The 27,213-nt window shown below is 42.1% G+C and overlaps 1 protein-coding gene across 6 annotated transcripts in view; it reads left to right on the top strand.

Moving 5' to 3' along the window:
* Positions 1 to 25,772, top strand: part of FARP1 (FERM, ARH/RhoGEF and pleckstrin domain protein 1) — a 217,527-nt gene extending 191,755 nt beyond the window's left edge. For 5 of the 6 annotated variants that reach the window (XM_061476300.1, XM_061476299.1, XM_061476298.1 and 2 more), the window contains exons 17-27: positions 6,840 to 6,921; positions 9,654 to 9,891; positions 12,220 to 12,350; positions 15,126 to 15,194; positions 17,108 to 17,197; positions 18,295 to 18,377; positions 18,931 to 19,043; positions 19,529 to 19,692; positions 22,144 to 22,251; positions 23,554 to 23,705; positions 24,809 to 25,772. In XM_061476300.1, the coding sequence (XP_061332284.1) occupies positions 6,840 to 6,921; positions 9,654 to 9,891; positions 12,220 to 12,350; positions 15,126 to 15,194; positions 17,108 to 17,197; positions 18,295 to 18,377; positions 18,931 to 19,043; positions 19,529 to 19,692; positions 22,144 to 22,251; positions 23,554 to 23,705; positions 24,809 to 24,890 (1,312 nt within the window). In that variant the 3' untranslated portion in view covers positions 24,891 to 25,772. Of the gene's footprint in view, positions 1 to 6,839; positions 6,922 to 9,653; positions 9,892 to 12,219; positions 12,351 to 15,125; positions 15,195 to 17,107; positions 17,198 to 18,294; positions 18,378 to 18,930; positions 19,044 to 19,528; positions 19,693 to 21,098; positions 21,236 to 22,143; positions 22,252 to 23,553; positions 23,706 to 24,808 lie in introns of all 6 variants that reach the window. The other variant, XM_061476301.1, reaches the window with a different exon arrangement.
* Positions 25,773 to 27,213: the final 1,441 nt, after the last annotated feature.

The following is a 27,213-nucleotide window of genomic DNA, read 5'->3' as shown; positions in this document are numbered from 1 at the left end:
CCTGTGCTGTTGCAGGGCCAGTGAAGCAGCCTGTGAATCCTCCCAGTTACCCCAACTGTGCTGAACCCTCTCTACACAAGACTGTCCATGTTCCAGGGACCAAGTGAAAATACTCCACTAGACCCCCTGGGGTTTGAGGGGAGGAAGGACGAACTTTAGGGGATGCAGACATGCATGGGGCTCTGCTCTCTTGAGCAGCAAGAGAGGAGGAGAGAAAAGAGCAGGAAGCTGCCTGATGTGGGACAGAGAACAGTGCACATCAGGCTGTTCTGTTAGCAAGTGCCAGGAGAGCTGTGTCAGGCACACAGGCATCCAGGTCCTAGTCCTGGACTCATTCAGGTTGCTCCTCAGCAAGGCTTTGGGGGCAGGGTGTGGAGTTCTCAACCCTTTCTGCTGGGAGGAAATATGGACGATATATCTCAGCAATGGCGTATCTCAGCTCCCGTTTTGCATGGAATCCTAGAATAGTTAGGGTTGGAAAGGACCTTAAGATCATCTAGTTCCAATCCTCCTGCCATGGGCAGGGACACCTCACATTAAACCATGTCACCCAGGGCTCTGTCCAGCCAGGCCTTCAACACTGCCAAGGATGGAGAGTTCACAACTTCCCTGGGCAACCCATTCCAGTGCCTCACCACCCTTACAGTAGAGAATTTCTTCCTTATATCCAATCTAAACTTCCCCTGTTTAAGTTTGAACCCATTACCCCTTGTCTTATCACTCCAGTCCCTAATGAAGAGTCCCTCCCCAGCATCCTTATAGGCCCCCTTCAGATCCTGGAAGGCTGCTATGAGGTCTCCACGCAGCCTTCTCTTCTCCAGGCTGAACAGCCCCAACTTTCTCAGCCTATCTTCACTGGGGAGGAGCTCCAGCCCCCTGATCATCCTCATGGCCTCCTCTGGACTTATTCCAACAGTTCCATGTCCTTTTTATGTTGAGGGCACCATATCCTGAGAGATGTTAAGGCAAGGATGTTATGCACTGTGGGCAGTGCAGGCAAAGTGTGATGTGCTCCCTTCGCATCTGGCTGGTTGAATCTGAGAAGTCACTTAGGTTTTACTCCTTTATTTATCTAAGCTGTTTAATAGGCTATTCATTTGGGCCCCAAACACCATTTTCCAGCCAAAAATACTGAGCTAATCTTCCCACACCCCTTTAAGTGTTTGTATTACGAATTTCCATACTGGTTTCTGTAAATTCTGACAGAAGACGGCAAATGGAGAATCGTAAGTTTCCCTCCTTGGTTGACCCCTAAGCATTGCAGAGAGCAATGCTGGGGCAAGCCAGAATACCCATTTCTACCTTAAGAAGCACTATCAGTTAGTACAAATCTGTATTTTGTGCCTTATACATGGGCTTGGAAGAAAATTAGTATGTGTGGTGCAGAAATGCAGGCAGACTCTTCTCCTCCCAGGAAAGCCAGTAGTTTGACTCCCACTTCACAGTCACTTCTGAGGCAAGCTGTTACTCAGTATGACCAGATGTGGCTGAGAAATGTGTGGCTGGTGATTTGCAAGAAAAAAGCTCTTAGATCTTAGCGTATGAAAGGAGAAGCCTTCATCAGGATTCATGGAAGCCAGTTTTAAAACCTGTAATAAAGAGGACTCAGAGAGGTGTAGGAAGGTGAGCTAAAATGTTGGTTTATTAACCATTTTTTGTTTGGGAAGTAGTACTTGTGGTCCTGAAGAACATTCTGATAAAACAGTTTATATAAACAAGGCAGCCACCCTTATCTTCAGCTTCGCAAATGCATGAGCACTGACTGCTCAGCTGGTTCTGCATGTCTGGTGAAGAGGGATGAAGGGGGCAGTTTGGGCAGTGTTTGTCCTATGTACAGAAATGAGGTATGTATTGTAGTACAAACCTTGGAGTTAATGCAGTGTGGATTCCTAAGATGAAAAGGGGCTTGGTGGCAGAGCATTGGGCTCACTTTTGAGAGGACAGTTTCTTTTCTGAAGTCACTTTCGGTTACTTCTGGGGTTTAGAGCCTGCTACACCCAAATGAATTAGAAATCATGGGAGAGAAATACCTTGTCCAGGTTCCATTAGTCACACCAGTGCCATGTTACATTTGTTTCTGTGCCTCTCCTGGTGGAATGTGCCCAGGATCACCATTGAGGACATTCCAAGGCAAGGCATGAAGTGTTGTGAAATATAGCGTGAAATATACTGAAGTATATTTCCATGTGATGATGTTACTTGCTCTACTCTCTTACCATTTAAAAGTATTAGTGACACATACTTGCTGTATATTGGGTTTCCTCCCACAACAGGGATAGCCAGCCCAAAGTCTTTCAAATGCGTGAACGCTCCTTGAAGGCTTGGTGGGAATCTGGGGAGTTCTGGTGACTTCAGCGGTACATCTCTAAGGCTTTGAGCAGCATTTCATGCACCACTTCCTGCTGACAGGACAGCTGCATCAGGGGCTGGAATGGGCAGGGCAGTAAGAGGCACTATGTAATAGGGTGGATGCAAGGAAGAGGATGTTTTACTTGTGTCAGCTCTTCTTTTCCAGTTACGGAATGTTCCTCTTATTTAAAAGGTAGTTGTAATGAGGAATGTTTAAGGTATTTTGTAATGTCAGAACTTTGTTAATAATAGTCCTAAAAAGTCAAAAGTGTCTAAGTACTCAAAGACAGCCTATAGTCTCCAGGAAGGAGATGCTGTTCTGAACATCTAGCAAAGGTTACACACTGTAAATATAATTTACTTTTTTTTTGTTATTGTTATTATTTTTTCTTTCTAATTGAAGGGCTGAAGTAAAGGTTTTTTTTATGTTTACCTGAGGACAAAATCTCTGTTGAGGTATCTTTCTCTCCTTCTTTGCCCTCCCACCATCCCCATCAAATTTCTGTTCCTTCTACTACCAGACCTGGATGATGGAGGGTAGTATTGGCTGACTTGAGATTTCTTTTCATTAATTTTTCAATGATGTACACTGAGAAGTTCATGTAATTAAAAGATCCAACATAGCTGCTTGTGTAGCCCCTGTAAGTCAAGCTGCTGGCCATTTTTACTAATATATACGGTAGCGTCTGAGTCTCTTATCAGATATAACAGTTGGTGTCCTCCGCTTGCAATCTTACACTTGCATTACTCTAAAAAGGAAGGGACTATCTGGAGAAAAATGGGAAATTAGCTTATTATAGAATAGTATCTCCTGATATTATTATATTTCCTGATATTAAATCATGCTGAATAACTATTCAGCATGATTTTCAGAGGTGTTAGACCACAATGTCAGTGGAATGAAGGCACATTATGTGTGGGGAAGGCGGATCCTACATCCTGTGTGCAATGTCAGGTCATAATCAGCTCCTGATAAAAATCCGTAAAAACCTAGTCTCTGAGCCCTGTCCCTTGTCACTGGCAGGTAGATGCCATGTCCAAACAGTGACCTGTGAAAACAAGGAGTAAGAAGAACAATTTAGCCATTGATGCACAACAAATGAGCAGCTTCTTCCCCCTCCAGTGCAACGAGTGTTGTTATTCCAAACATACACACAGGGAGAGCTCTCTTCTCCACTGCTGTGCTTCTGGCTGTTGCAGCAGTAAGACACCATTTGATGGGGTGGGTGTTTGGGTTTTATTTTAATATTCTGTGTGTTTGGATGCTCTTTTCTTGGGGTTTCTTTTCTTCTTGTTAACTTGGGATTTGCACCATTAAGGAACGGGGGAAGAGGGCGGTGTAGCGTAGGGATTGCTATGGAGTCCTGGCAGAGAGCTGGGGTGGAGTGGAGGATGGGGTTTAGGAGGCAGATGTGAAGTCAACATGTTCCCCTATGCCTGTCCTCAGCTTTCCCTGCCCCTCTGCTCCACATCACAGCCCACATGCGTATGCACCATCCCCAGTGGGAAAATTGTCTCTGTTGCAACATACAGTGTTTGCATGGAAATAAATAACCAAAGCAAGGAGAATGGCTGGAACAAAGAGGAATACTCAGCCATCACATTTCTGGGTTTTCCTAGGGTTTTAGTTGTTCCAGTAGTATGCATCTGCCTGCAGCAGAGGTTATCTCTGCTGGCCTGGGCTAAGGGCTGTGGTACAGTTCAGCAGTTTACTGTTCAGCCAGCAGCTGGAGAGAGGCTCTTGCTTTTGAGGAACCCCCTTCTCTCCCTCTTTGTCACTCTGCCAAGACACAGAGGAAGATTTGAAAGCCCTCAGACTGTTTAAAAAACAGCCTTTGGACCAGTCTGTGTCCTAAGCCAATGAAGGGGAATGTCCCTGATGCTTTTTGTGTGACTGATGTGGTGAGATGCTGTGCAAGAAGCCAGTGCTGGCTGTGCAGACAGGGGGGTCAGCTTTTAGGAAATAAGGACCTGACTGTTCAGTGAACAACTGCACTGATTACTGGCTGAAGTTCACAAGGTCAATGGAAGCACTCGCTAGGACTTCAATAGGCTTGTGGTCAGCCTTTGAGTAGCCAGCGAGTAGGAAAGAAATTAGCAACAAGTATTCAGGCCAACCTGTATTGTAGCCTTGAGATCAGAATAGCAATTTCTGATTAGAAGTATCAGTCTGTAATGACGTATTTAATATTTATCTTGGCAGTAAATCAGAAAGGTACCGAACTGAAGTCCATTAGATTAAATTAAAGGTAGAGACAAAAGGATCCCGGTAGTGCCAGAGTGTTAGAGAACAACACATAAAGGAAGAATTCTTCTAGAGATAATTGCCAAATACTATGTTGTTACTGAAAGCAGCACAAGTTCATCTGGCTTTGACATTTCTGGGATTGTGTGCAGTGGCACAGTGTGAACCGTTTGGGACGAGATGCTGCATGCTCACTGCATGGGTGGAGGGCAACTTCCCCTTGCTCCCTGCCTGTGCGGTGCTACTGCCTTGGACCTCAAATGGTTGTGGTTTTCAGTCGGGGGCACTTTGATACACACACTCTGAGCAGAGCTTTAAGCACTGGGAAGCTTTATTTACAGCCTCTCAGAGGAAATCTCAGTGGGGAGAGCAGCTGAATGGATAGGACACGGGGGAAGGGAAAGGCAGAGAGCAGCATAGAGGGGAGATGATTTGACAGGCAGAGGCTTCCTAGAGAGAGAAATTGGACTTTTATCCTTAGGTTGTGTGGAGACTGTAGTCTTGTAATGTCCATACATACCTCTGCTGTTCCTTGCAATATAGAACATTTCTTGGGGCACACTTTAGCTATGGCAGTGTTTATATAACGTAGTGGTTTTACAAAGCTGGTGATGCTAATTAAAGTTACCATTGACACAAAACGACTTCTCATCCCAGTGTAACCTTTGGGTTCATTAAAAAAGAAACACATAAAAAATCTTGAGAACTGTATTTTTCTTGTTTAAATAGGCATCTGAATGCCTGGGAGACTTAACACAATAGGAAATTATTAAAGGCAGCCTATGAAACTGGATATTGTTGAAATGAACATGCAGCAGTCCTTGTTTATCAACTGAGTCTCTTTGTTGAAGGATAAAATAGGAGATGTTACTGTGTAGTGTTTGCAAGTTGTGCCCTCCACACTTCCCAGTTAGAAAAGCACTCAGAGAGATTGTCCAGCATGGACATAACCATGTTTAACTCTACAAAAGAAAATATATTTCTGAATATGCATCTATTAATGTGATTAATATGGTTTTAAATGATACGGGTTTAAAGAGGAAATAAATTCTATGTGTCTTACCAGTGAAAGTGTATTCCTAACAATATCTGCATCCTCTGTGATCTGGTGAGTGTGGGACCTCTCTGGCTAAATTGCAGAGATTTACCACCTGGCTGTCCACTTACCCCTTCACTACACATAGAATTTTCTTTAAAGTGTGAACTACTGCAAGTGGGTGAAACCTAAAACAAAGGTCCTGTTAACCTTGTGTTCATTTATAGGTAGATTCTATTTCTACCCACTACCAAGGTAGTGCATTTCTTTGGCTGAATTGCAGTTGCTCACATCAGGACTGGATCTGTATCCCAGTGCTGATGTGGGAGCTGAAGGGCAGCATGTAAAAAGCCACACTGCAGGAAACTTGGATGCAGTATTAGAAGCTGGAAGGAGGAGCAGGACAGTGCTTCTCCCCGCACCCCTGTAGTGAATTTCTTTTGAAAACCTGACTTGATTGGAACAGATCTTTAGTGGGTTCTTACATTCATGATTTTCACTCCTGTTTTCTAGGATGTATGTTTGGATTCAGTCAGTGTGTGGTATCCCTGCCTGTCTCACACATGGGTTTAGAAGCAGGAATATCTTTTTCATCAGGAGCTGGGTTTCACCAAAATGGAGCACTCACCCAAGCACAGCTGGCTGGGTGGGAGGGAGCTGTTTGCATTTTTAATAACAGAAGTGACACACTGAAAGAAAATTCCTGCCAGTATGCAACATTTATGAGTCAATCCCAGATGCTGGATGGATTTGGGGTTTTTTGTCCCACCCTCCCCTGTACAAGCAGAAAGCTTTTCAGAGGAGGAGCACCTGCGGGTCCTGTTCTGGGCCGCAGTCCTCATTTCTAAACACAATTATCTTTCTGTTCTAGGCGTACATATTGTCATGGCATTCTGCTGTCTTCCTTTCCTTCCAGCCATTTCCAGCCTTCTCTGGTGTGTTTAAAACCACTAGCTGCTGTCTTTAAAAGTCTAATTCTTCGATAAATGCCTGCCCTCTCTGTTGCCAGAAGTGCAAGCCAGGCTGGGTGAAAGGTGTCCTGTACCTGGGAATTACATGTTCATCAGGAAGATTCCTCACGTGCTCCCCAGCAAGGGAGCATGGGGGTTAAGATTTTAAAAGAAATGAGTTATTGAGTCCCTTTCTGTACTTAAAAGTGATTATGCAGGTTTATTGCATGACTAAATGTGATACTTCTGTTGCTGACAGGGAAGGCCGCTCTAATGCTCACATTAAAGGAGATTACCAAAGAATTGGAGATGTTATGCTAAAGAACATTCAGAATATGAAGGTAGGAATGATCCTATAACTATTAAGCTTTGACACGGATTAACATTAGTGTGCTTTTTATTTTAATATGATGTTGCCTCTTTTGCTGGTCTTTGACAATTGTAATCAAGGCTTATGCAGTAGAAGTTCCCTTTGATGAAGTAGAAAACATTTGGTGAGCCCTGAGATTTCAGAATTGCAAGCTGATTTTAAATTGTCCAGCCTCTTTCCTCATTCCATTCTCCAAATACAGGAACAGCGAACACAAAAGTTCAGGAACATTTCATTTCCAGTTTTTTTTTGTTTCAAATAAGAAGGCGAAAGAGAGGAATTTAAATGGCTGAAGAGACTGCTCAAATGCCAAGTGTGCCTACTTATTCATGCAAATATAAGTGTTAAGATACTGCAGGGTTAGTGACTGTAATCTGGATATTGTTTTGATTTGGGAAATTTGTACTTGTGCATTATCATGACAAGGTAGATGAAAAGTAAATATGAATAATAATAAATAAATGTGAATAATTGCCTTTGATCCCTTTAAAGCAAAGAAAGATGTATGAACTGTAAATCATAGAATCATAGAATAGTTAGGGTTGGAAAGGACCTTAGGATCATCTAATTCCAACATTCTGCAGACTTTGCATCCGTTTCTTAGTCTGGCTGGAGTAGTATATTTGATGCTCTGTGTTACTGAGCACATAGCATGGAAGGCAGGCACAGGAACCTGTGAAAACTCTATGGACTTCTACAGCACAGATGGATAACAGCTTTCCTTATTGTACTGTAGTTTATGCATCCAGGTCAGTGTGTGGCAAAACATGGCACTGCACCTTGGGCATGTGCATCTCAAAGCACATTTGAAACTATCTGGTAAATCTTTCCTTGGTGATCACCACTTTAGCACTAACTGGAGTGGCCTTGAGTCCTTGGCTGGAGGAAAAGGCAGTTTAATCTCTACAGCTCTCCTGAGTTGTTCATTAGTGCTAGACTTTTCTTTCAGGAGGACAGAGAGATGCAAAGAAGTTAAATGACATGCAGGTGATTATGCAATAAATCAGAAAAAGGGAACATGGGAATCTTAACTTACAGTCCTCAGCATAGACAGCTTTCTCAGCAATAAGGCAGTCTTACCCTTTCTGCAGTATACTTAGCAGGAGCTGCCTTTTCCCCTCAAGACATAATTCATTTGCACCAGAAGAAACACAGAGGGGACTTTTCTACCTCCATCCCTGCTCTCAACAAGTATCCACTTTTCACAAACAATTTGGGGAATGCAAGAGAGCTTCTGACAGACTCTGTTTCTGCTTTTGGTACCTTACAACATTAAATTGTCTGTCCTTCACTGTCTGCAGGACCATCTGTGGCACTATTCTAAAGGTAGTGTACAGTCCTCACTGTAACTCAGGCCTGTCAGCGTGCTTTCACCTTTGCCGTTCTCCCTTTCCTGTTAGAGGATTTTCTGCATTTGCTTTGAGATCCACCACCACTTACAAGCACAGATATGTAGAGAAAAGAGGCAAAACCCAGCCTGACCTAAAGATCTGCACAGGAAACAATGAAGGTAGTTAAAACTCTACATATTTATCTTGAGACCTGTTAAAAGGTCTGAAAACTGACACTCCTCATTTAATTAATATAGGAAAGAAGTTAAGAGCAAGTAATTAATGGGCAGCCTCTGTAGCAGTCCAGAGGTCTTCTGTGTCTTTGCCTGAGATACAGGCTCATAAAATGAATATGCAGTTTATGGAGGAAGCCGTTTGGCTTTAGGGAAGGTGTGTTTCTGGTAAAGGAGTCACAAATCACTTAAGAGCGGGAGTTGATTGGAAATGTGTCAAAAAGCACAAGCATTACATTAAGCTAAACTCTCAAGTCCTTTCAACATACACATTGTTTCTTTTTGTTGCTCATTAATATTTCACCTGGTACCAGAAGACTTTATTTAGCTGCTCAGAGAAGCTCTGTGCTTCCTGAAGAACCAGTTTACCTTTTGCAAAATACAGATGAAGACCCCATGATAATTATTAGAAAACACACTGCTGAATTGTTTTAAATAGGACCTGTGAATGCCTGTGACACTGAGACCTAAATGGGAGTTATGTTATTTCATGCAAAGCTCATTCACTTGGCTCGTGCTTAACTCCCCTCCTGCCAGTGGGATCATCTTAGAAACTGTACGATGCAGAAGAGGATGTAATCCAAGGACAAAGAACTATCTGACATTTCTGTCAGACAGTGCCTCCATTTTTGGGTTTGTTCAGATTCCCAAGAGATGCAACTTCTCATTAATAACAGGGGAGCAGAGCTAGAAGTCCCTTTGCCTGCATCTCAGTTCCCCAAAAGCACCTAAATGAACTGGGGCACCTAATTCCCTTCATCCTCCTAGAAAATCCCATTTTGTTTCTTAGCTCTGTATTCACATTGTCTGGCTCCCTCCCTGTTGCACCTACTTGCATGAGCTATGTTCATGCCATCATCTTGCCTTTAGATTTCTTACTGATGTGAGACTTAGTTTTGTTTGCTCATGTACTTTTGTTTTACAGGGAATGCAGAGAGAATGGGGGGTACACTTAAATGAGTAATGTCATTTCTGCTTTTCAAGTGAATATCAGAGCCATTGTGTTGTACAGTGATTTGGTTTGCAAAATCCCAAATGCTGTGCTAGTTGGATTTTTATTGGAATTGGTTTGAGCTGAGTCATGCCTCACAGTAATTACTAAGAGCTCTACCACATGCTCTTTTCTTTGTTCATGTAAGCAACTGACAATTCACCTGTGGAAGCACAATGAGATTTTAATGGAGTTGGAGAACGGGATCAAGAACTCTCGCAAGCTGGAGACCTTTTGCAGAGATTTTGAGCTACAGAAAGTCTGCTACTTGCCTCTCAACACCTTCCTTCTCAGGCCTTTACACAGGCTGATGCACTACAAGCAGATAATGGAGAGGCTTTGCAAATACTACCCACCAAGCCACATAGACTTCAGGGATTCAAGAGGTAAGTAAGAGAAAAGATTCCGATTCCTGGAGCTGGGGAATGGCACCCAAATTCATTACATGCGCCTGGTGGGATGAAATAATATTTTTTTTAAGCCTACACTGAAAGATGATTGAGTTTCAAAATCCAGCACTCAGAAGACCAGAAATGGTAGGATTAAGATTGCTCTTGTATACCTGTTATGTCACAGTCTGGACGAGTACTTGAAAGAGAAATCTGCTGGGGGTTATTAAACACAGAAATGATATGCAGTTCAGAAAGTTACTGGAACTGAAAACAGTTGAGAGTTTGGGAGAGAGGGCAGAGAACATACCATATGTACTTGCCTTGTTTCTGAATTTCCCTACAGATCCACTAGGAACACAGAATATTGGCCCAGGTGAACCCTTGGTTTGACTCAGTATGGCTGCTATTATTTCTTTAAGTGTTGTCATTTTTCTTTCCAGACATACAGTTTGCTCTATTCCCATTCCCATGATTTGTTTCAGGAGCTCAAAGCTGCCAACATGGTTTTTCTCTACATGTGAAGAAATTTTCCTCCCATAGCCTGAACTCACTGCCTGCTGTTTCTTTCTGATGATTTGTTTTCCTCTTTTCTCACCCACTTCCCCCACCCCCACTGCAAGCTATCTACTGTAGTACTACTAGATATAGTCCTATTGCTATTTAAGGATAACTGTATGTTATCTATGCAGCTAGCACTCAGTGCACATCCATGGAAGGACTTGGGCGGGGAGCAGTGCTCAATATGACTGCTCCCAGCTGTAAGGTGTTAGCCGAGTTAGCTGCCTAAGTTCCCTTAGATGCTATATGATGAGACCCACAGCAGACAATGCACAAAGTGCAGAAGTAACTTGACCTGTAGCAATAGGAAGTGCCACAGAGGTCTGTGTCACTGAAGTGCTGCGTGACACGGATGTTTGCCTGGGTGTAGCTACAGCCTGAATGATCTCAAGGAATGCAGCAAGTAGTGCCTGCATTTCTTTTAGCCAAGGCTAGGTCATGAGGACAATGTGTCTGATCCCACCTCCCCACAGAGTGCAGTGCCTATCAAGGTTTATTTCCAGCTCCACAGTTGAAATGGATGGTGAAAATAAGAGAGCATGAGAAGGACAGAGTGGCTCAAAGACACCATTGCTCTGGGGTCAGTCTCTTACCAAGGTGTTTGCAGATTTTTGTTAAAGGGAAATGTGGATCTGAATCCCACCAGAGAGCACAGATCTCCCACTAACGGATGAACTGTGCGCTGAAAAATGATGTAAGAGGGCAGAAAAAAGCACTGTTACTGTTGCCTTGACTGTATTTTTTAACTGACTCCAACTGCTCTTCCTAGTGCTAAAATCAGTCATTAAAGTGTGTTTAGCCCATTCAGAGACTGCCCTTCCATCCTGGTGTATCAAGGTTGGTGCTCACATACATGATGGCACAGGGAGTCAGTCCCTGAGCTGGTTGCCCGTGAAAGGTCAAATGGTGAAGTGATTTTCAGCTTAGTTCTCTGAGCTGACTTACTGCATTGTTGGCACAGAAAAAAGACAAGAAAGACACAGAAAGCAGATCGGCAGCACCCGATTTGGCTTCTGCCATTTCTGGTCTTGTGAGTGCTGGATTTGGTGTCTCCTGCCACAGCAGGACTTCACAGTGCCTGCTTCCTCCTGTATCCCACCCAATCCTTCTTCACACAGCAAAAACTCCCTTCGACATTGGAGATTTTCCTTAGGAAGATCACTCACAAGTGTTAGGTCACTTGCTGTTTGCAGTGTCTTCGGAGAGAATGAAATAGAATGTGATGCAAGTCAGCAGCATGCAGTTCTTTTAGTTGTTCTCATTGCTGGGACTGAGGGCAAACCCCAAAATTACTGTTTGCTATCTGAAATGATACAATAAATGACACTGCCAATTCCTGGAATTTTCAGATGTGGACCTGGCCCGATGTGCTGCAAGCAGGGGTAAAATGAGTATTTTTTTCAAGCATAGAGAAGATCCCTAAATTCATTGGAGATGCCCTTTAGGAGAACCTATTCGTTGTTGCACTGAATTGACTGGAGTATTCCTAACAAAGTTCCTGTGACTAAAACTGAGCAGTCTTTTGGTTGAGGAAATAGACTGCTTCTTCATTACAGCACTCCACCCTCTCCCCTCCACTCCATAAGATGATGTCCAGAGTTTGTGTGGGTTTCAGTCAGCCTGAGTAGCTTTACACTGTGAAGAAGGGCAACACAAGAAGGGTGAGGTTCATGAGCTGGGCACTGCAGACAAAAACCATCTTTGGTTTTGAATGTTCTTGTAAATTTTTAATAAGCATTTTATGGTTTTGTCCATCTAATCTAGCTGCTTTGGCTGAGGTTTCTGAAATGGTGGCTCAGCTCCATGGCAATATGATAAAGATGGAGAACTTCCAGAAGCTGCATGAACTCAAGAAAGACTTGATAGGCATAGACAATCTGGTGATCCCAGGAAGGGTAAGTACCAGAGTTATGGTAAAGGTCTGATACAATTTCAAAGCATTAGGTATATATTAGAAACCTGTTTTTTAGGAGCAGCTGTGAAACTGCCTTTCCTCATACTAACCTTTTTTCCCTCACCAATAACTATCAAATGCAAACATCATAATGCCATAGAAAACAACAGCCTTTAAAGTGGGAAGAAGCAATCATCTTTATTACCTTTTTACTGTTTTTATTAAGTTTATCTTATGTGTAGATTTGGATGGTTTAGGCAATTCCAAACACCTATTACATCAGAGGTGGTAAAAAAGTAATATTTATCACAGCATTCAAAGCTTGAGGAGTTGCACCTTTCCTGATTTCCTTCTGCCCTTAATTTTTGTTTTTTCCAACCCTCAGTGCTAGAGCATGGCAGATAAAAGGAAAAGTTAAGACATTAGTTCTGGAGGACATTCAGCCCTTTTATGACACCTAGCTTTGAAACTCAGGGCCCTGGGGAGCGAGCAGTCTCTTTAATCTACCTGTAACATTAAGCAGTACGTTTTGAGACAGTGTTGCCTTAAGTAAACACTTCTAATTATGTTATAAAATACCAACATCTTCTTCTTACTTGTCAAGGCTTTTTTTAAAAGCATAGGCTTACTTCAGAATAAAGAAGCCTCAGTGTAATATTTTAGCCTTTTTTACTTTTCTAGGTGCATGTATCTGTACATGCAAACCTGAGAGCTGTCTGTTGTTGAAATAATGTCCCCCTACTCCCTGACTTTTGTGTGTAATAAACAAAAACAGTACTTGCAGCAACTGAAATGGTGGGTAAAATGCATTGTTAGACTGTTCTCAGCTTGGGAAAAGGTGAGTTTTGCATTGAACTGCAAATACAGCAGCCCTTGAACTTGCCCTGTAGTGTGTCCATCTGGCCGTGGTAGATCCCACAGGATAGCTGCTCTGCTTGCTGTGCTGTGTCCGTGTCTAGTGCCACAGCAGGGTTGTGGCAGGGAGGCAGCTTGCTGAGCTCTCTAGAGTGCAGCTCATTTAAGCATTCAACCATGTAAAAAAGGGGGTTGAAGTTGATGTGCCATTGTGAAGGCAGTGCTGGGCACAGGCATTTCTGGATTTCTGGTGGTTCCCCACTCCCTCACTTTGCCTCTTCCCTGTCTCCCAAGAATCTGTCATGGCTCATGACTCCTTCCAGTGATCCACAGACACTTCCTTGGCAAGCCCTTCACAGCCTGTGCATCTCTCTATCACATGAAATTAAATGCTGTCATCGGGTGTTTCTGTTACCCGGCTCTATTTAAAGCCTTCTTGTCATAGGAAGTTCAAGAAGAAGGCAGACAGGGTGCAGAAGTTGTTTGCCTGCCAAGGCAGAAAGCATTGGCCACTATACTCTGGCACATGCCCAAGATGTTGCTGCTTCCAACCCTTTCTGGATCCAAGTGAAGTCCGTGCCCCAGTGCAGGCTGGGCTGGCAGGCAAATGCCACTGTCGCCCACAGCTGTGTTTACTCTAAAGTGGCTGAATTTCACATCTCAGAGGAGAAGTCTCACTTTAGGCTGGTGATTCAGCTGTCCTAAAGGAGGCTGTAGGTAACCATCCTTTTCCAGTTGTCCCAGAGTGGGGTCTCCACTGCCACTGAGCTGGTTCTTCTATTGAATGTTAAAACATCCCATGGTCGATTGTGCCTGCAGATTGTAGTGACCTGCAGCTCTTGATTCACGTCTTTGCACAGCATTTACCATAATGGTGCTAAGCCTGCAAGTGACTATTAGGTGGTACCATATACATTTTAATCAAGATTAATATTATTTGGTGGCCAGCAACAGCTACCAATGGCTGCTCTGGTAACATGAGCCTACTGTGAGACAGGGGTAACCACCTCTAGCCACTTCTTCCACCCCTTAGCCCTTACACAATGCAGGTAGAGGAACTGGACACATCACAACAACCCTAAGGTGACCAGAGTGTCTCTCTGAACTGATTAATCTTAGTGTTTATGTCTAAGCTGCGGGTGATTCTCATGGTTTATGTAACTTTTACATTCACAATTACAAGTAGAATGACCTTAGAAAGACTGTAATAAATAAATATAAACCTATTGGCAGAAGCTGGAGGGAGTGACTGGAAAACAGTATTTTGGTGGGTTTCAGGTAAGTGGAAGGAAGAGTTGCAGTCTAGTTTACAGTAATCCCAGGAAATTCAACGTTTTAAAGGTTTCAAATGTGCTACTTTTCCTGTAATTCCATCGCTAAACATTCTTTAGCAGTTTGATCTGATTTAATGTACTGTATGATATGACATGGATAGTACCCGCAACTCACACTGCCAGACAAATTTCCTTCGTTCCTGATGGTGATGTTGATTTGTGCAGCTGATTTTTACATCTCAGTGAAGAGCTATATGTGCCATACACACAGCAAAAGCTTACCAGTGACTAAGCAGTAACATACAGGCCAACTTATAGTTAGTTTTTACATCATTTGTACCATGAAAAATGCTTAAAACAGAAAGAAGGAGCTGTCTGAAGGAACCAATGTTAGGTAAAGAAAATTTTGCTTAGCTGAATTTTCTAAACGTGAATGAAAGACTACGGAGGAGTTTATCCTAAAGACAGTTACGAATCAAAAGAAATTGTCCTATAAATAAGATTTTTAACACGTATAATAAAAGAAAATGTCTTGGTGACTGATAGTCAAGTCAGTCCCGTGACCAATTAGTCATATTTCTGTTTGCATAGTAATGGTAATCTTTATTTCTGAAGATACATATTTGTTTTGCATTTGTTTCCCGCAGGAGTTCATTCGACTGGGCAGCCTCAGTAAGTTATCTGGAAAAGGTTTACAGCAACGGATGTTCTTTCTGGTAAGCAAGAAGACAGCTTTTCTTTACATAATTAAATGTAACTACAAGCAACTATTAAACATACTGGTAGACTTGAATTGTGAATTACAGCAAGTATTTTTAAACAGCCTTATTTAAGTTAACATAAATTTCTATATTAATTTATAATCAACCTTTGTAGCTGGTTGTAAAGAACTTACATTTCTGTCCAAACCCAATATTCTCTCTGTAACTGCTTCTTAAAAAAGATAAAGCAATTTTTATATGACACTGTGAATATAATAATAAAATTATGCCTCCTAGCACACCATCTTAAATAAAAGCAGTCATTATAAAATTAAAAGTGGCACCAGGGTTAGTGATCATATCCAGAAAGGAAGATAAAGAGTAACTCCTGGTGGTATGAACAATAATCCACATTCACAGGGCACATTACAAAACCAAGTTTATCCAGGGTTCAGCCCACAAAAATCTCCCAGTGTGTTGTTGAACCTGCCTTTACCTGGAGATACATTTTGTGGCTCTCACATGAGGAAAGGTGATCTCCTTCCACCATCGCTTGCACCATTTTCAGGTTATGTGGATCAGTCTCTGATCCACAAGAACTGCAAAGGTGATTCCTCCTTCTTCCCAGCCAGCTGGCTTGCTCCCAGGCTCTGCATCCTGTTGCTGCTGCTGAGCCCTTGGTGCCAGGGCACCAGTGGGTTGCCCAGTTGAGTGTGTAGATTTTTTTAGTCCAGTGTTACAGTTCTAGTCCAGGAAGATGCTTCCTTGTCTTCTCATATGCAGAAGGTGAAGACTGGGGGTATGTAGAAGCAGCTTGCAAGTGTGCTAGGCTTTACAGGATGTTTGACATTTAATCTTTCAAATGAGCCAAAGATAGAACAGCTAAATCTACCTGGGTAGGATTATCCTCTGCTTTTAAAGGCACTAAAGAAGAAGCCTAGTGCATATGGTGCACATCTTCTTGCGTACCACAATTCTTGTTACCAGAGGATGCCTCCATGTTATACCTGTATAAAACATTTAAAGTCAGTTTCTTGTGCTGTCAAAAAAGTCATTGGCCTGTCTCAAGCACCAGGATCTTTTTGGAGGTAAAATCCCAGGTCCGTATTCTGGGATTCTGAATACATGTGTTAGTTATCATTAGCAAAATTAAATCCCCCTCTAGTGGCTGATCCACACAGCTTAAGAGTTACTGCTATTGGGTTGTAAATGTCTGTGGTGAGAGCTCAGCTTCAGAGTGTGATTTCCTTGCTGCAACTGTCCAGTTTGAGACAGAAATCCTTTGACCCAGGTGGCACAGTGAAAATATGTCATTCATTTCATAGCAACAAAATGCAGGTGGTCATTTGACATGCTTTTGACAACTGCTGTTACATGCAGGAAGCTCTACAAATTGAGATACTCAGTCTCTTCACCTTGGTATTTCTAACCTAAAGCCATCTGTACCTCTCCTTCTGAATATGGGGAATAACAGCCACTTACTTCAAAATTGTGTTGGACACACCTCTCGGTCATGCTTTCTTATCTTTCCACACAAATCAGAAGACAGCATTGGTGAAACACCCTTATCTTCCATAGCTTCAAAGTGTGGGAGAATGCAAAACGTATTACTTGGTTTCACTGCTATTGTGGCTTGTTAGTTCTGACCCAGAGATCATGAAGGGAGCATTAGAAGACAACATAATATATTGTGGAAAATTGTGGGAATGTGTCTGAGACCAGCTGGGAAGGAAGGCAGGGAAATGACTGGTGCTAAACCTAGCTACTGAAATATTGTGGAAGCCAATATTTTGGATTCAAGCATTAGGACTGCCATATATATAGCCACTACTGAGAAGCTTTCCCATATTTACCATTCATTTACCATATTTTTTTCTACATACAGACATGCCAACGTCATCCTGATAATGCTTATTCTTGCCTTTTAGTTTAATGATATCTTGTTGTACACAAGTAGAGGCCTGACAGCATCAAATCAGTTTAAAGTCCATGGGCATCTCCCACTGTATGGCATGACAGTAAGTATCATGAGAACTTAACTTAAGGGATATGTGCATAAATGGTCATTTGTCATCCCATCTGCATTGCTTGATGAATTTCTGCTGGACTGAAAGCAGCAGCCAAAGGCTGTTCTCTGATTCAGAGGAGTTGTGGCTACATTTTCCGAAGCCTGATGGGGCTGTGTTGGATTTGGTGTGTGTTCATGCAGCATTCTACACAAAGGTGATTATATAGCAGAACAGGAGAAAAAAAAGGCATTTGTGGGGGCAGCTTCCTCATAATGCAAATTTCTTGTGAGATGGGTTCTTTTTAAACTGTAAATTTATCTGTGCTTCTTACAAGTATTTCATCAACAATTGCTTATAGACACCCTATGCTATGCAAGTAAATAGGAGCGACAGTCTAATTTCCATGAAAAACCATTTCCTAATGTTTTCAGCGCTGTATCTTAAAGCCGAAGTGGTGGGAAGCTGGCAGCAATGTGTTGGAGCTCGTTACAATTCCTGTGGGAAGCAGTGAATTGAAGCCAATAGCACCTTGTTACCTCCTCTTCTTACACAAGTTCCAAAATATTTTTGCTAGTTTCAAAACACTTGCATCACCCCCTGTGATTTTCATTGGAACTTCTCATGGGTTTGAATCTCTCAGTACTGTTTTCCTGAGAATTGAGTTAGGTAATCACTACTGCTGTAACTGAATAACTCTGAACACCTGCAAGGCTTCAAGTTTTATCTAGGGTTTCTAGAAATCCACTCTATTGGTAGTCTGCTTGGCATGGACTTGTTCACAACAGAGCTGCATTATGCTGCAGTGTCCAGCATTTAACATATCCTTTTGCATGATTAATCACTCTTCTGATAAAAACGTCACTCTTTTCCTTCTGATTTTGGGCACTAAGCAGACAAAGCCATGCTTTTGGCGTAAGAGGTTATTGCAGAACTTACTTTTTTCCCAACTTCAAGCCACCCTTTTTTCGCAATACCTAGCTCAGAATTGTTGTTTGTGAACATTTCTCTTAGTTTTCCCCAATGGCAAGAGCTTGTTCAGTTCACTGTTTCACCTTAAGAAATGTGTACTTCTGCAATCTGACTGCATTTGGGCTTTTATATCTCAGATAGAAGAAAGTGAAGAGGAATGGGGGGTTCCTCATTGTCTAACACTGCGAGGTCAACACCAGTCCATCGTTGTTGCTGCAAGGTAATTCAGTGAGGAAAACATACATGTATAAACCATATATCTCTGCAGCTTTAGCAGTGGGACAGGTAAAAAAGCAGAGGCAGCATTTTGTTTGGGTTTTCTCTTAAAACAGTTTCAAAAGCGTATTGTTTTGTGAAAGCCACCTGTTAAAAAACAAAAAATGTGAATGGGCAGAATAGAGTGGTAACTGGGCAAGTTAGAACCAAACCTAAGTTATTAGGAGAAAAAGGCTAGCATTTTGTGTCTGAATTCTTCCCTGTGAGGGTGGTGAGGCACTGGCACAGGTTGCCCAGAGAAGCTGTGGCTGCCCCATCCCTGGCAGTGTTCAAGGCCAGGTTGGATGAGCTTTAGCAACCTGGTCTAGTGGAGGGTGTCCCTGCCCATGGCCGCGGGGTTGGAACTGGGTGATCTTTAGGGTTCCTTCCAACCCAAACCATTCCATGAATCTGTAATTCATTTATTTGACATAAAAGTAAGCTCAGTTTGTGACTATTTTTTAGCGTTTGCTTCCAGCATGTATGACATTGAATAAAACCTGAATTTTCATTGTTAGTACCCGCTCTGAAATGGACAAGTGGACTGAGGACATTCAGATGGCAATAGACCTGGCAGAGAAAAGCAGTGGCCCTGCTCCAGAGTTACTGGCTAGCAGCCCACCTGACAACAGTAAGTAAATGCTGGAGAGGAGGTTTTATTCATTTTTATCAAGTATGATTGGTAATTGCTTCTAAGTAAAATGGTGAAAAATGCTGGCCACAAGTCAAACTGATACATTTGGAGCTGATTTATATATATGTATATATTTATATATGTGCCATTTTAATGTTCTTGTTGATGTTAGCAGAAAGTTTCACTGAATAGAGAAATGACTTAAGCATAAAGATTCCAGGAACTATTTAACAAGATCTGGGCAGTGCCTGTCCTTGGAAGGTATTAAAAGCAGCAACAAAGCATGGTAGTTAGTCTTTGATTCTAACACATAAACCAGAAACACGTAAAAAAGATATAATCTATTTAACATCTGCACAAAATTACTTTTAAAAGTGTGTTTTAGTTCACAATATTGTGGACAGAATTGATTTGTTTATTTTTTCCAATTATATATGTTGTTGCATAGAGGAAGAAAGATGCTTTTTCCCTGCATTTCATAGAGTCTCCTGATGAAACTACTGTAGACCAGGAATCTGAGGACGACCTCAGTGCATCCCGCACCTCACTCGAACGTCAGTCACCACACCGTGGCAACACTACGGTGCACGTCTGCTGGCACAGAAATACCAGTGTTTCAATGATCGACTTTAGTATTGCTGTGGAGGTATCTACCTCAGAACGATCTGAACTGCAGCTCCAGATTCGCTCTTGAATGACAATTTCCTTTTTGCTCCTCCTTAATAAGTGCACTATTCCGTTGTCTCCTCCCTGTTCCGTTGTCTCCTCCTGGGGAAGTTTCAGGCACATCTATTTAATTATCCGTAAAAGATGGCATAAACCATCAGTCAAGAAACACGTATCCACTCCTTAGTGCATCTTCATAATTTCAGTTAGAGCAGTAATTTTCATAGAAGTAACTGTCCAAAACAATGCTGATGCCCTTTAAAATTTAAAGCAGGTTGAACTGCTTAATGCTCTGTTATAGAGGCATTAAGCCATTGCTTGAGCTGAAAGGATATTGTCTTTAGCTGCTGCAGCCAGTTTTACTTACATGTATTACTAACAAACATACTTTCTTTACCTAGCCATCTTTTCTGGAACCTTGTCTCATTGCTCAGTCTCATCTGCTTTTTCTTTATTTGCGTTTTCCACCTCAAAATGAAAATCCTTTTTTCCCTCCCCAGTCACACCTAAGCCAATTTGATATGCATTCCTTAATTCTGTACTCAACAGACGAGATGCAGTCATTGACTTTTCAAAGATTAAAATGAAAGACTTCCCATTCAGTATAGGTTGTAGGATGAGGTGGTAAGCCGGCTTAGGTGTTCTTCCTTCGCTCAAGGGAATCTCCAGGGAGCTCTGAGTACTTTATCACAGTTCTCAACAAATGGAAATGTATGCTCAATGGAAATGGTAACAGGAATCTTAAAACTGAGAGTGGACTTGCACTCACTGGGCTGCCCTCAGACATCAGGCTACCGTTGGCCTAGAGAAAACGTATTGCTGATGCAGAGCGTAGAGATGCAAGGACAGACGTATTTATGCTTTCTGTGACTGCCTTGGTTTCTAAACAGAAGTAGAGTTTGTTGCTGGAATATGGCAGAGAAAATTATTCTCTACTGGAAAACGCTGACTGTAGAGTCTCATGTCAGTCCCATGCAGGTGGACTTTCTGCTCTGTATACCCTTACGTCCTGTAAGGGAGGAATAGTTCAGCACGGCCCAAGGTCTCATATTTTCCCCTAAAGCAGAGGGCTTATTATAAATAGATATGAAACTGAAACCAGTGACCAATGCTAACAGTTAAACATTTAGTGAGGCAAATCTTCTGGTCTGAGATAGTGCTCATTGTTCCTTATTTTTATTCCTCAAATGAATGCAAACAAAGCTGCGAAGACCAAACGCACCCCAGGAGACATACATTGTTCTGTGAAAACATCTTCAGCTCCACTGCTGTTCCATGCGTGGCAGGTTATGCTCATGCTCACGTCATTCTGTTGGTGGCTCTCACTTCAGCATTATCGTTTATTTTCTTTGTGTCTCTCCCTCCTTTCTGTCTCTCTCATGGTAGAAGATCCTCTCTCTGTCAGTGACTGTACTTCCCTACCTGCTGGACTGATCAGTGATCAGCGGCCTGTTCCCATTTCATATGTCTGCTGGTACCGAATGCAAAGCGTGTCCTTTTATGATATCCTCCAGAGTAATGAGGTAACAGAAAATTAAGGAGTACGCCTGTAACTTAGGGCAAGGAGGCACCAGTCCAGATATCAGAGAAGGGGATGATTTTAAAGCAAAGGCTTTATTATATGCCCAAGACTGGTGAAAACAGAACATTTTCAAGAATATTTCATTTGAAGTAGATACATCAGGACCACCAGACTTTGACTGTTAAGCTTTACAAATGAAGTTGTTAGCTTCTGCATTATATAGAGAGAATGATGTAAACAGCTATTTTGATCCACATGAGAGCCCTTACAGTCAGCAAGGAATGGGAAGGAATTAATTCGCTGAGAATTCCCTTTGATCTGCAAGGCACAATGATACTGGACTTCTTATTGTCACAATGTGGAGAGAGTTGAGTCAGCCAGCCATTAAATACTTGTACTTGGTTACGGCTTCCTCCTCCTTTTTCTTAAAACATCCAGAATTCAGCTAAGACTAACGTTAACAGTCCTTGTTTTTGAAATCTTTGAAAAGTTACCATGTGAACTCACTGGGTACTGAGAGCTCAATCTCTATCTGTGATTCTAAAGTATGTCATAATTTTCCTTTACATCACAAATTCATGTCAGACTTTCTGTTTCCATTCTAAGTATCATTTTAAAAAGAGCAAAGACAGACTAGAATAACAAGACTGATATTTAGTAATGTAATACAGAAAAGCCAGCTCAATTAAAACAAAAACAATGAGTATAGTAGCTTCAAGTTTTTGGAAGTATCCAGCTACAAACAATATATATTAGATAAAATACTACTCAGAAGTAGAACAGTGCAGAAGACATTTTCACGTACAACAAGGTCACGTACAACCAGATAAAGGCAGATAATTTTTCTTACAATAACCAAAGTGCAGGTACCCTTCACTGTTTTATTTGGCTCCTTCTGATCTGTTTCAGAACCAGCTGTCTGGAAATCTCCTCAGAAAATTTAAGAACAGCAATGGGTGGCAGAAGCTTTGGGTGGTGTTCACCAACTTCTGTATGTTCTTCTATAAATCGCACCAGGTAACAGACTGCACAATTGGGGGGGGGGGGGGGGGGGTGGTGGTGGAAAAGACCTTTTGTGTTGTCAAAAAGGAGGGAGTAAAGCATCCATCAGTCAGGGGTGCTGTAGGCGAGAGAAGCAGGTGCACTGATCATGGCTGAGGAGCAGGTGGACTGTGGAGCAGAGCCTTTTCTCTATCTGCTCACTTGGCAGTCAAAGAACACATACTTCTTCCCTGAAACTTTCATCAGTTACCGTCTGTGTCATCCCTAAAAGCACAACAGATACCACTGCTGCTCAGAAACTGTGGTGTGGGTTTTAACAGAGTTTGCTTGCATAGAAATTCTGAGATTGTTACAATTAAAGACCTGATAGTGACTTACCAATTTAGTTTACCATTATGGACGCTTAAGTCAAACAAGAGAGAACAGTGGCCAATGATTAATCTATATCAGCAAACATTCCACTGCAAAAGTCTACAATCTGCTGGACATTTGAAGCTCTGTATTCAAGGAGGACATAAACACAAAATAATTCAAGTTCCTACATTATACTTTCATTGCCATAGAAATCCTTACTGATAGTTTCTGCACTAAAAAAAAATACTCGTAGAATATTGATTCTCCCCCTCTGCTTCGCTCTCATGAGACCCCACCTGCAACACTGTGTGCAGTTCCGGGGCCCCTGGCGCAAGACAGGTGTGGACCTGTTGGAGCAAGTCCAGAGGAGGGCCACAAAGGTGCTCAGAGGGCTGGAGCACCTCTCCTATGGAGACAGGCTGAGAGAGCTGGGCTTGTTCAGCCTGGAGAAAGCTCTGGGAAGGCCTTCTAGCAGCCTTCCAGTACCTAAAGGGGGCCTAAAAGAAAGCTGTAGAGGAATTTTTTTATAAGGGCATGTAGGGATAGGACAAGGGGTAATGGCTTTAAACTGAAAGAGGGAGGATTTAGATTAGACATTAGGAAGAAATTTTTCACTTCCCAGTTCCAGTGAGCATGTGTGCTGTGCCTGCTGATGCCAAATGATGGGGCTTTATGTTTGTCAGCTTGAAAGTAGTGAATGGTCAAGATTTCAGACAAGTTTCTCATGAGGAAATAGCGATGGGATCAGCCTGCAGCAGATCCTTGTGAGAAGGGTCTATAAAGATAGGCAATCTGAAACTACAAGACAGTTAAGCTCAGTGTGCTTGTATAAAGTTGGTATTTTTCATGCATGTGAGAAAAAATACGATGATGAACTTCAAATGAGTATGTGTCTTCCATTTTATGGGCTCTCTTTACTTACGAGCATTTGACCATAGAGCATTTTTTATTATTTCTTTTCAGGACAATCATCCTTTAGCCAGCCTTCCTTTATTGGGATATTCACTTACCATCCCTTCTGAATCTGAAAACATTCACAAAGATTATGTGTTCAAGCTACATTTCAAGTCCCACGTGTACTACTTCAGGGCTGAAAGTGAATACACATTTGAAAGGTAAGTCGGTCTTCTGTGAGAGGGAAGTTGGTAGAATTCCAGGAGGTTAGTAGATGGTTAGTAGATTCCAAAGAAGGTAAGTAGAATGGAAGTTTAAGTAGGTAAATTGATTCAGTAATACAGGCACATAGTTCAGAACAATGAGAGAAAAAACCTTTCAAAATTCAGAAGACTTTTTCAATCTGATAACTTTAGAACCAAGTGGTTGGGTTTGATGATGCGATGGCTGTGACTGATCAGTGTCACACTAATCAGTCTACTACACTACTGATTAGTGTAGTAATCAGTACAAAACAGGAATTACCCAGTCAAAATTGATCAGCTTGGCTCTGTGTCTCACACTTCAGCGAGCACGTAAACAGATCACAGGACTCTTCAGAAGAACTTCACTCCCTCTGGTGCAACTGAATGGAAAATCCACACCTGAAATAAAACTCTTACTATGTGTTTATGCCACTTCAGCATGGAATTTTTATACCTCCCACTGAATTTCAGGTGCATGGAAAGCCAGGAACCAAATTTTGCTCCTCCTAAATGGCAGTTTGAGGTTGTTCATTCTGAGAACTAATGTAACTTTTACATGACACATTTAACGTCAAAAATCTTAATGTCATCCCTTATTGAAGAAAGCTATTTTTAAGTTTTAGCCATATCAGCTTAAAAGTATAAATTAGGCAAACTGTGGGAAAGAGATAATCAATAGAACAGGGAAAAGCACAAAAGCCCCTTCTCAGTTCTAGGAAAAAGTAGTAGGACCTGCAGCTGAATTACCTTTTTTCACTCTAGAATTAAGAGTGGTTGGTCGTGACTGGTCATCACTTGGCCCATCCAGAAAAAAAGGAGACTGGGTGTCTGCAGTATGAGTAAAACCCTAAGTTCATGAATCTGGGGGGGGTTTAAACTTCCTTTTGTATATGCATTTGTCAGCCACTTAGATCTAGATCCTCTTGCCTTCAGCTAGACTTAGGAGTGAATTAGAGATGCTTCTGTAGGCACTGGAAATAAAACTCTGTACAACTGGCAGTGCAGACTGTATCTTTCAAGAAATCTATCCTTAGGAATTGACCATTCTTTTGCTTGTGTCTCCTCGTGCCTCCTCCCAGATGGATGGAAGTGATCCGAAGTGCCACCAGCTCTGCCTCTCGCACCCGAGCTCTGAGTCACAAAGAGCCTCACGCCTATTGACGGCTAAACAAGCCGCCGTGTTGATTGTCCAGCAGCTGCTGATTTTCTAGAGGACATTTGAAACTCCTGTCTCCTTCCAAGCTTAGGAAAGCTCACACTTTGGTAAAAGCAAAGAAACAAGAATCAGAGGGGTTTTGCAGAAACCTTTGCAATTCCTCAGCGAAACTGTTTAAGTAAGCAAGTTCTCCGTACGTTCAGGCTAGCGTACCACCATCCCAGTGGCTGCGGTTTGTTTCATGTCTTGTATTTTGTCATTCTGTGCTGTTTTTAGCTTGTGCCAGTATTAAAATATTGTCCTTATTAGAGTGCCAAATGCCAAAAGACATTTTGTTGCCTCAAAGATTGCACCTAAACAAAAAGAAAAGAAAGATGACGTCACAATCTGAACACTTTCTCCTCTGAGGCAAACTCTATTTCTTCTCTTTTCATAAAAATATATTTTTTTTTTTACCATGTTAATCTGTAGACTGCTGGATTTTTAAATGTAGACGGACTTTCACGGTATAGAATATAATTATATATACAGCAAGCAGTCTAACAGGAATGAGATGATAACTTCCAGATTTCATCTTTTCCCCCAGTCTTTCTACATTTAATCAGCAAGGAATTACTAATTTTCTATCTTTAACAAGGAAACAGTTTACAGCTCATTCTCATCTCCCTTTGGGGTTACAAATCCATGTGGTATAAATAAAACATAGGATTCTTATCTAACCCTTTTCTTGGTGCAAGTTGACCAAACTGTTCATCTGTTGGCTTTGAAAAGTGAATACTACTTGCAAGATGAAAACTTTTTAAAATAATCCAGTGCAATATTATTTGGGCTGATAATGTACTGTGAATGGTATGTACAAGAAGAAATTAAAGGCTGTGGTGACATTCTGCTGTTTGTGTGAAAGAAAGCCCGTATGCTATGTGACCTGTAGCTGTTTGTGATTGATTTGGAGAGTGTTCTGGTAATGCAGTTGCTGTCAGCTGGGGGTACCCCTGAAGCCCCAGGTTTTTATCCTGCCTGCTACACCTCCTGGCATGACTTGTAAGTTTCTGGTTGGAGTTTCAGTCTCTCCCTCTCTTCTCACATGCTCAGTATGCAGAGAGAGCAGCAGTTCCATTTCACATACCCAGCTTTACCACTGGATAACACCCTAGTCGGGATAAGCTGTTGCCCCTCTCAGAAGGTTGGCAGCACTAAGTCTGCTATGCTTAGATGCTTTGCCTTATGTTTAAAGAAATACTTTGTCACGAGGGTCATTTAAAACTCCCATGAACACAAGTTCAACATGCTGGAAATACACCTATCCCCCTTAGGAACCTCTGAGGAGACAGAGCTAGGCAGAGTGGCCTGGATATGAGAAAAAAAAGCTGGGACTATTCTACCCCTACTTTTTCTTCATCTAGCTCTTCACTTTGTTACTGGCTTAGCTATGATGTGCAATGTATAAAATGGCTGACAGCTTTGCTTGCAACTAAAGGGAATAAAATACCTCACAACATGATCATACTCTTCCTGTTTTGAGACAGCAAAGACTTCTTTGTGTCCCTCACGTTCCCCCAACCAAAGGTACATGCAGACTCCCATCCAGGGAGAGGGAGGGTTCCTAACCCTTTATGACAAGCAGCAGACCCCATGGCCAACTTCCCCGGCACAGGGAAATGAGGATTTCTGCATACTTCCTTTGGCTGTTTGGAAACCTTCCCACTCCTGGACAGGTAACTTGTTGCAGTTGCTCTTCTCCGTAGCCGTTTCCCCTGATAAGTAAGTATCGATATAATGATCACATCTACCCTCTGGCATCACCTCTGTCTGTTTATGACATGAAGGACAAACTTAGCAAGTAGGTAGAAAAAGACCTGAAGACTTTTTGTGGCAGTGTCAGGTCCCAGTATCTTGTCCATTCCAAGGCTGCAACCCTGTTCTGTAGCGCCAAAGCAAGTGAATTCCACAGCCTCAGCATACCAACAACATCCAGGAATGAGCACTTTGGCACTGACTGGGAAGGTGAAGAGGATGCTAGTGATGAGGCAGGGACAGCTCACAGCAGAGAGAGATTAACAACTTGACAGTATTTTGCAGGCAGAGAGCAGAGGTAGTCTGTGGCTGCAATTTCGTAGGATGCACCTGATTCAGGAGTTTCACCTGTTTGTATTAGTTTTTTTCCTAGACAAAATAAGAAGTTTTTAATAAGATAGATAGATTTTCTTCTTCTTCCTTCTCTACCAGAGTAATCCCTTTTTTCTTCTTTAATGGAACCAGTTGAACTGCCCTCATTTTTCAGCATTTCCTAGTTCTTTACTCCTAAGGTTAACCCCAAGCTGAAAGTGA

This window comes from Pezoporus flaviventris, unplaced genomic scaffold (genome assembly GCF_033815535.1).
Source record: "Pezoporus flaviventris isolate CSIRO_AGI_PZ_B2104156 unplaced genomic scaffold, CSIRO_AGI_Pfla_v1 ptg000095l, whole genome shotgun sequence".
NCBI lineage: Eukaryota > Metazoa > Chordata > Aves > Psittaciformes > Psittacidae > Pezoporus > Pezoporus flaviventris.
This window is presented reverse-complemented; position numbering and strand designations above follow the sequence as displayed.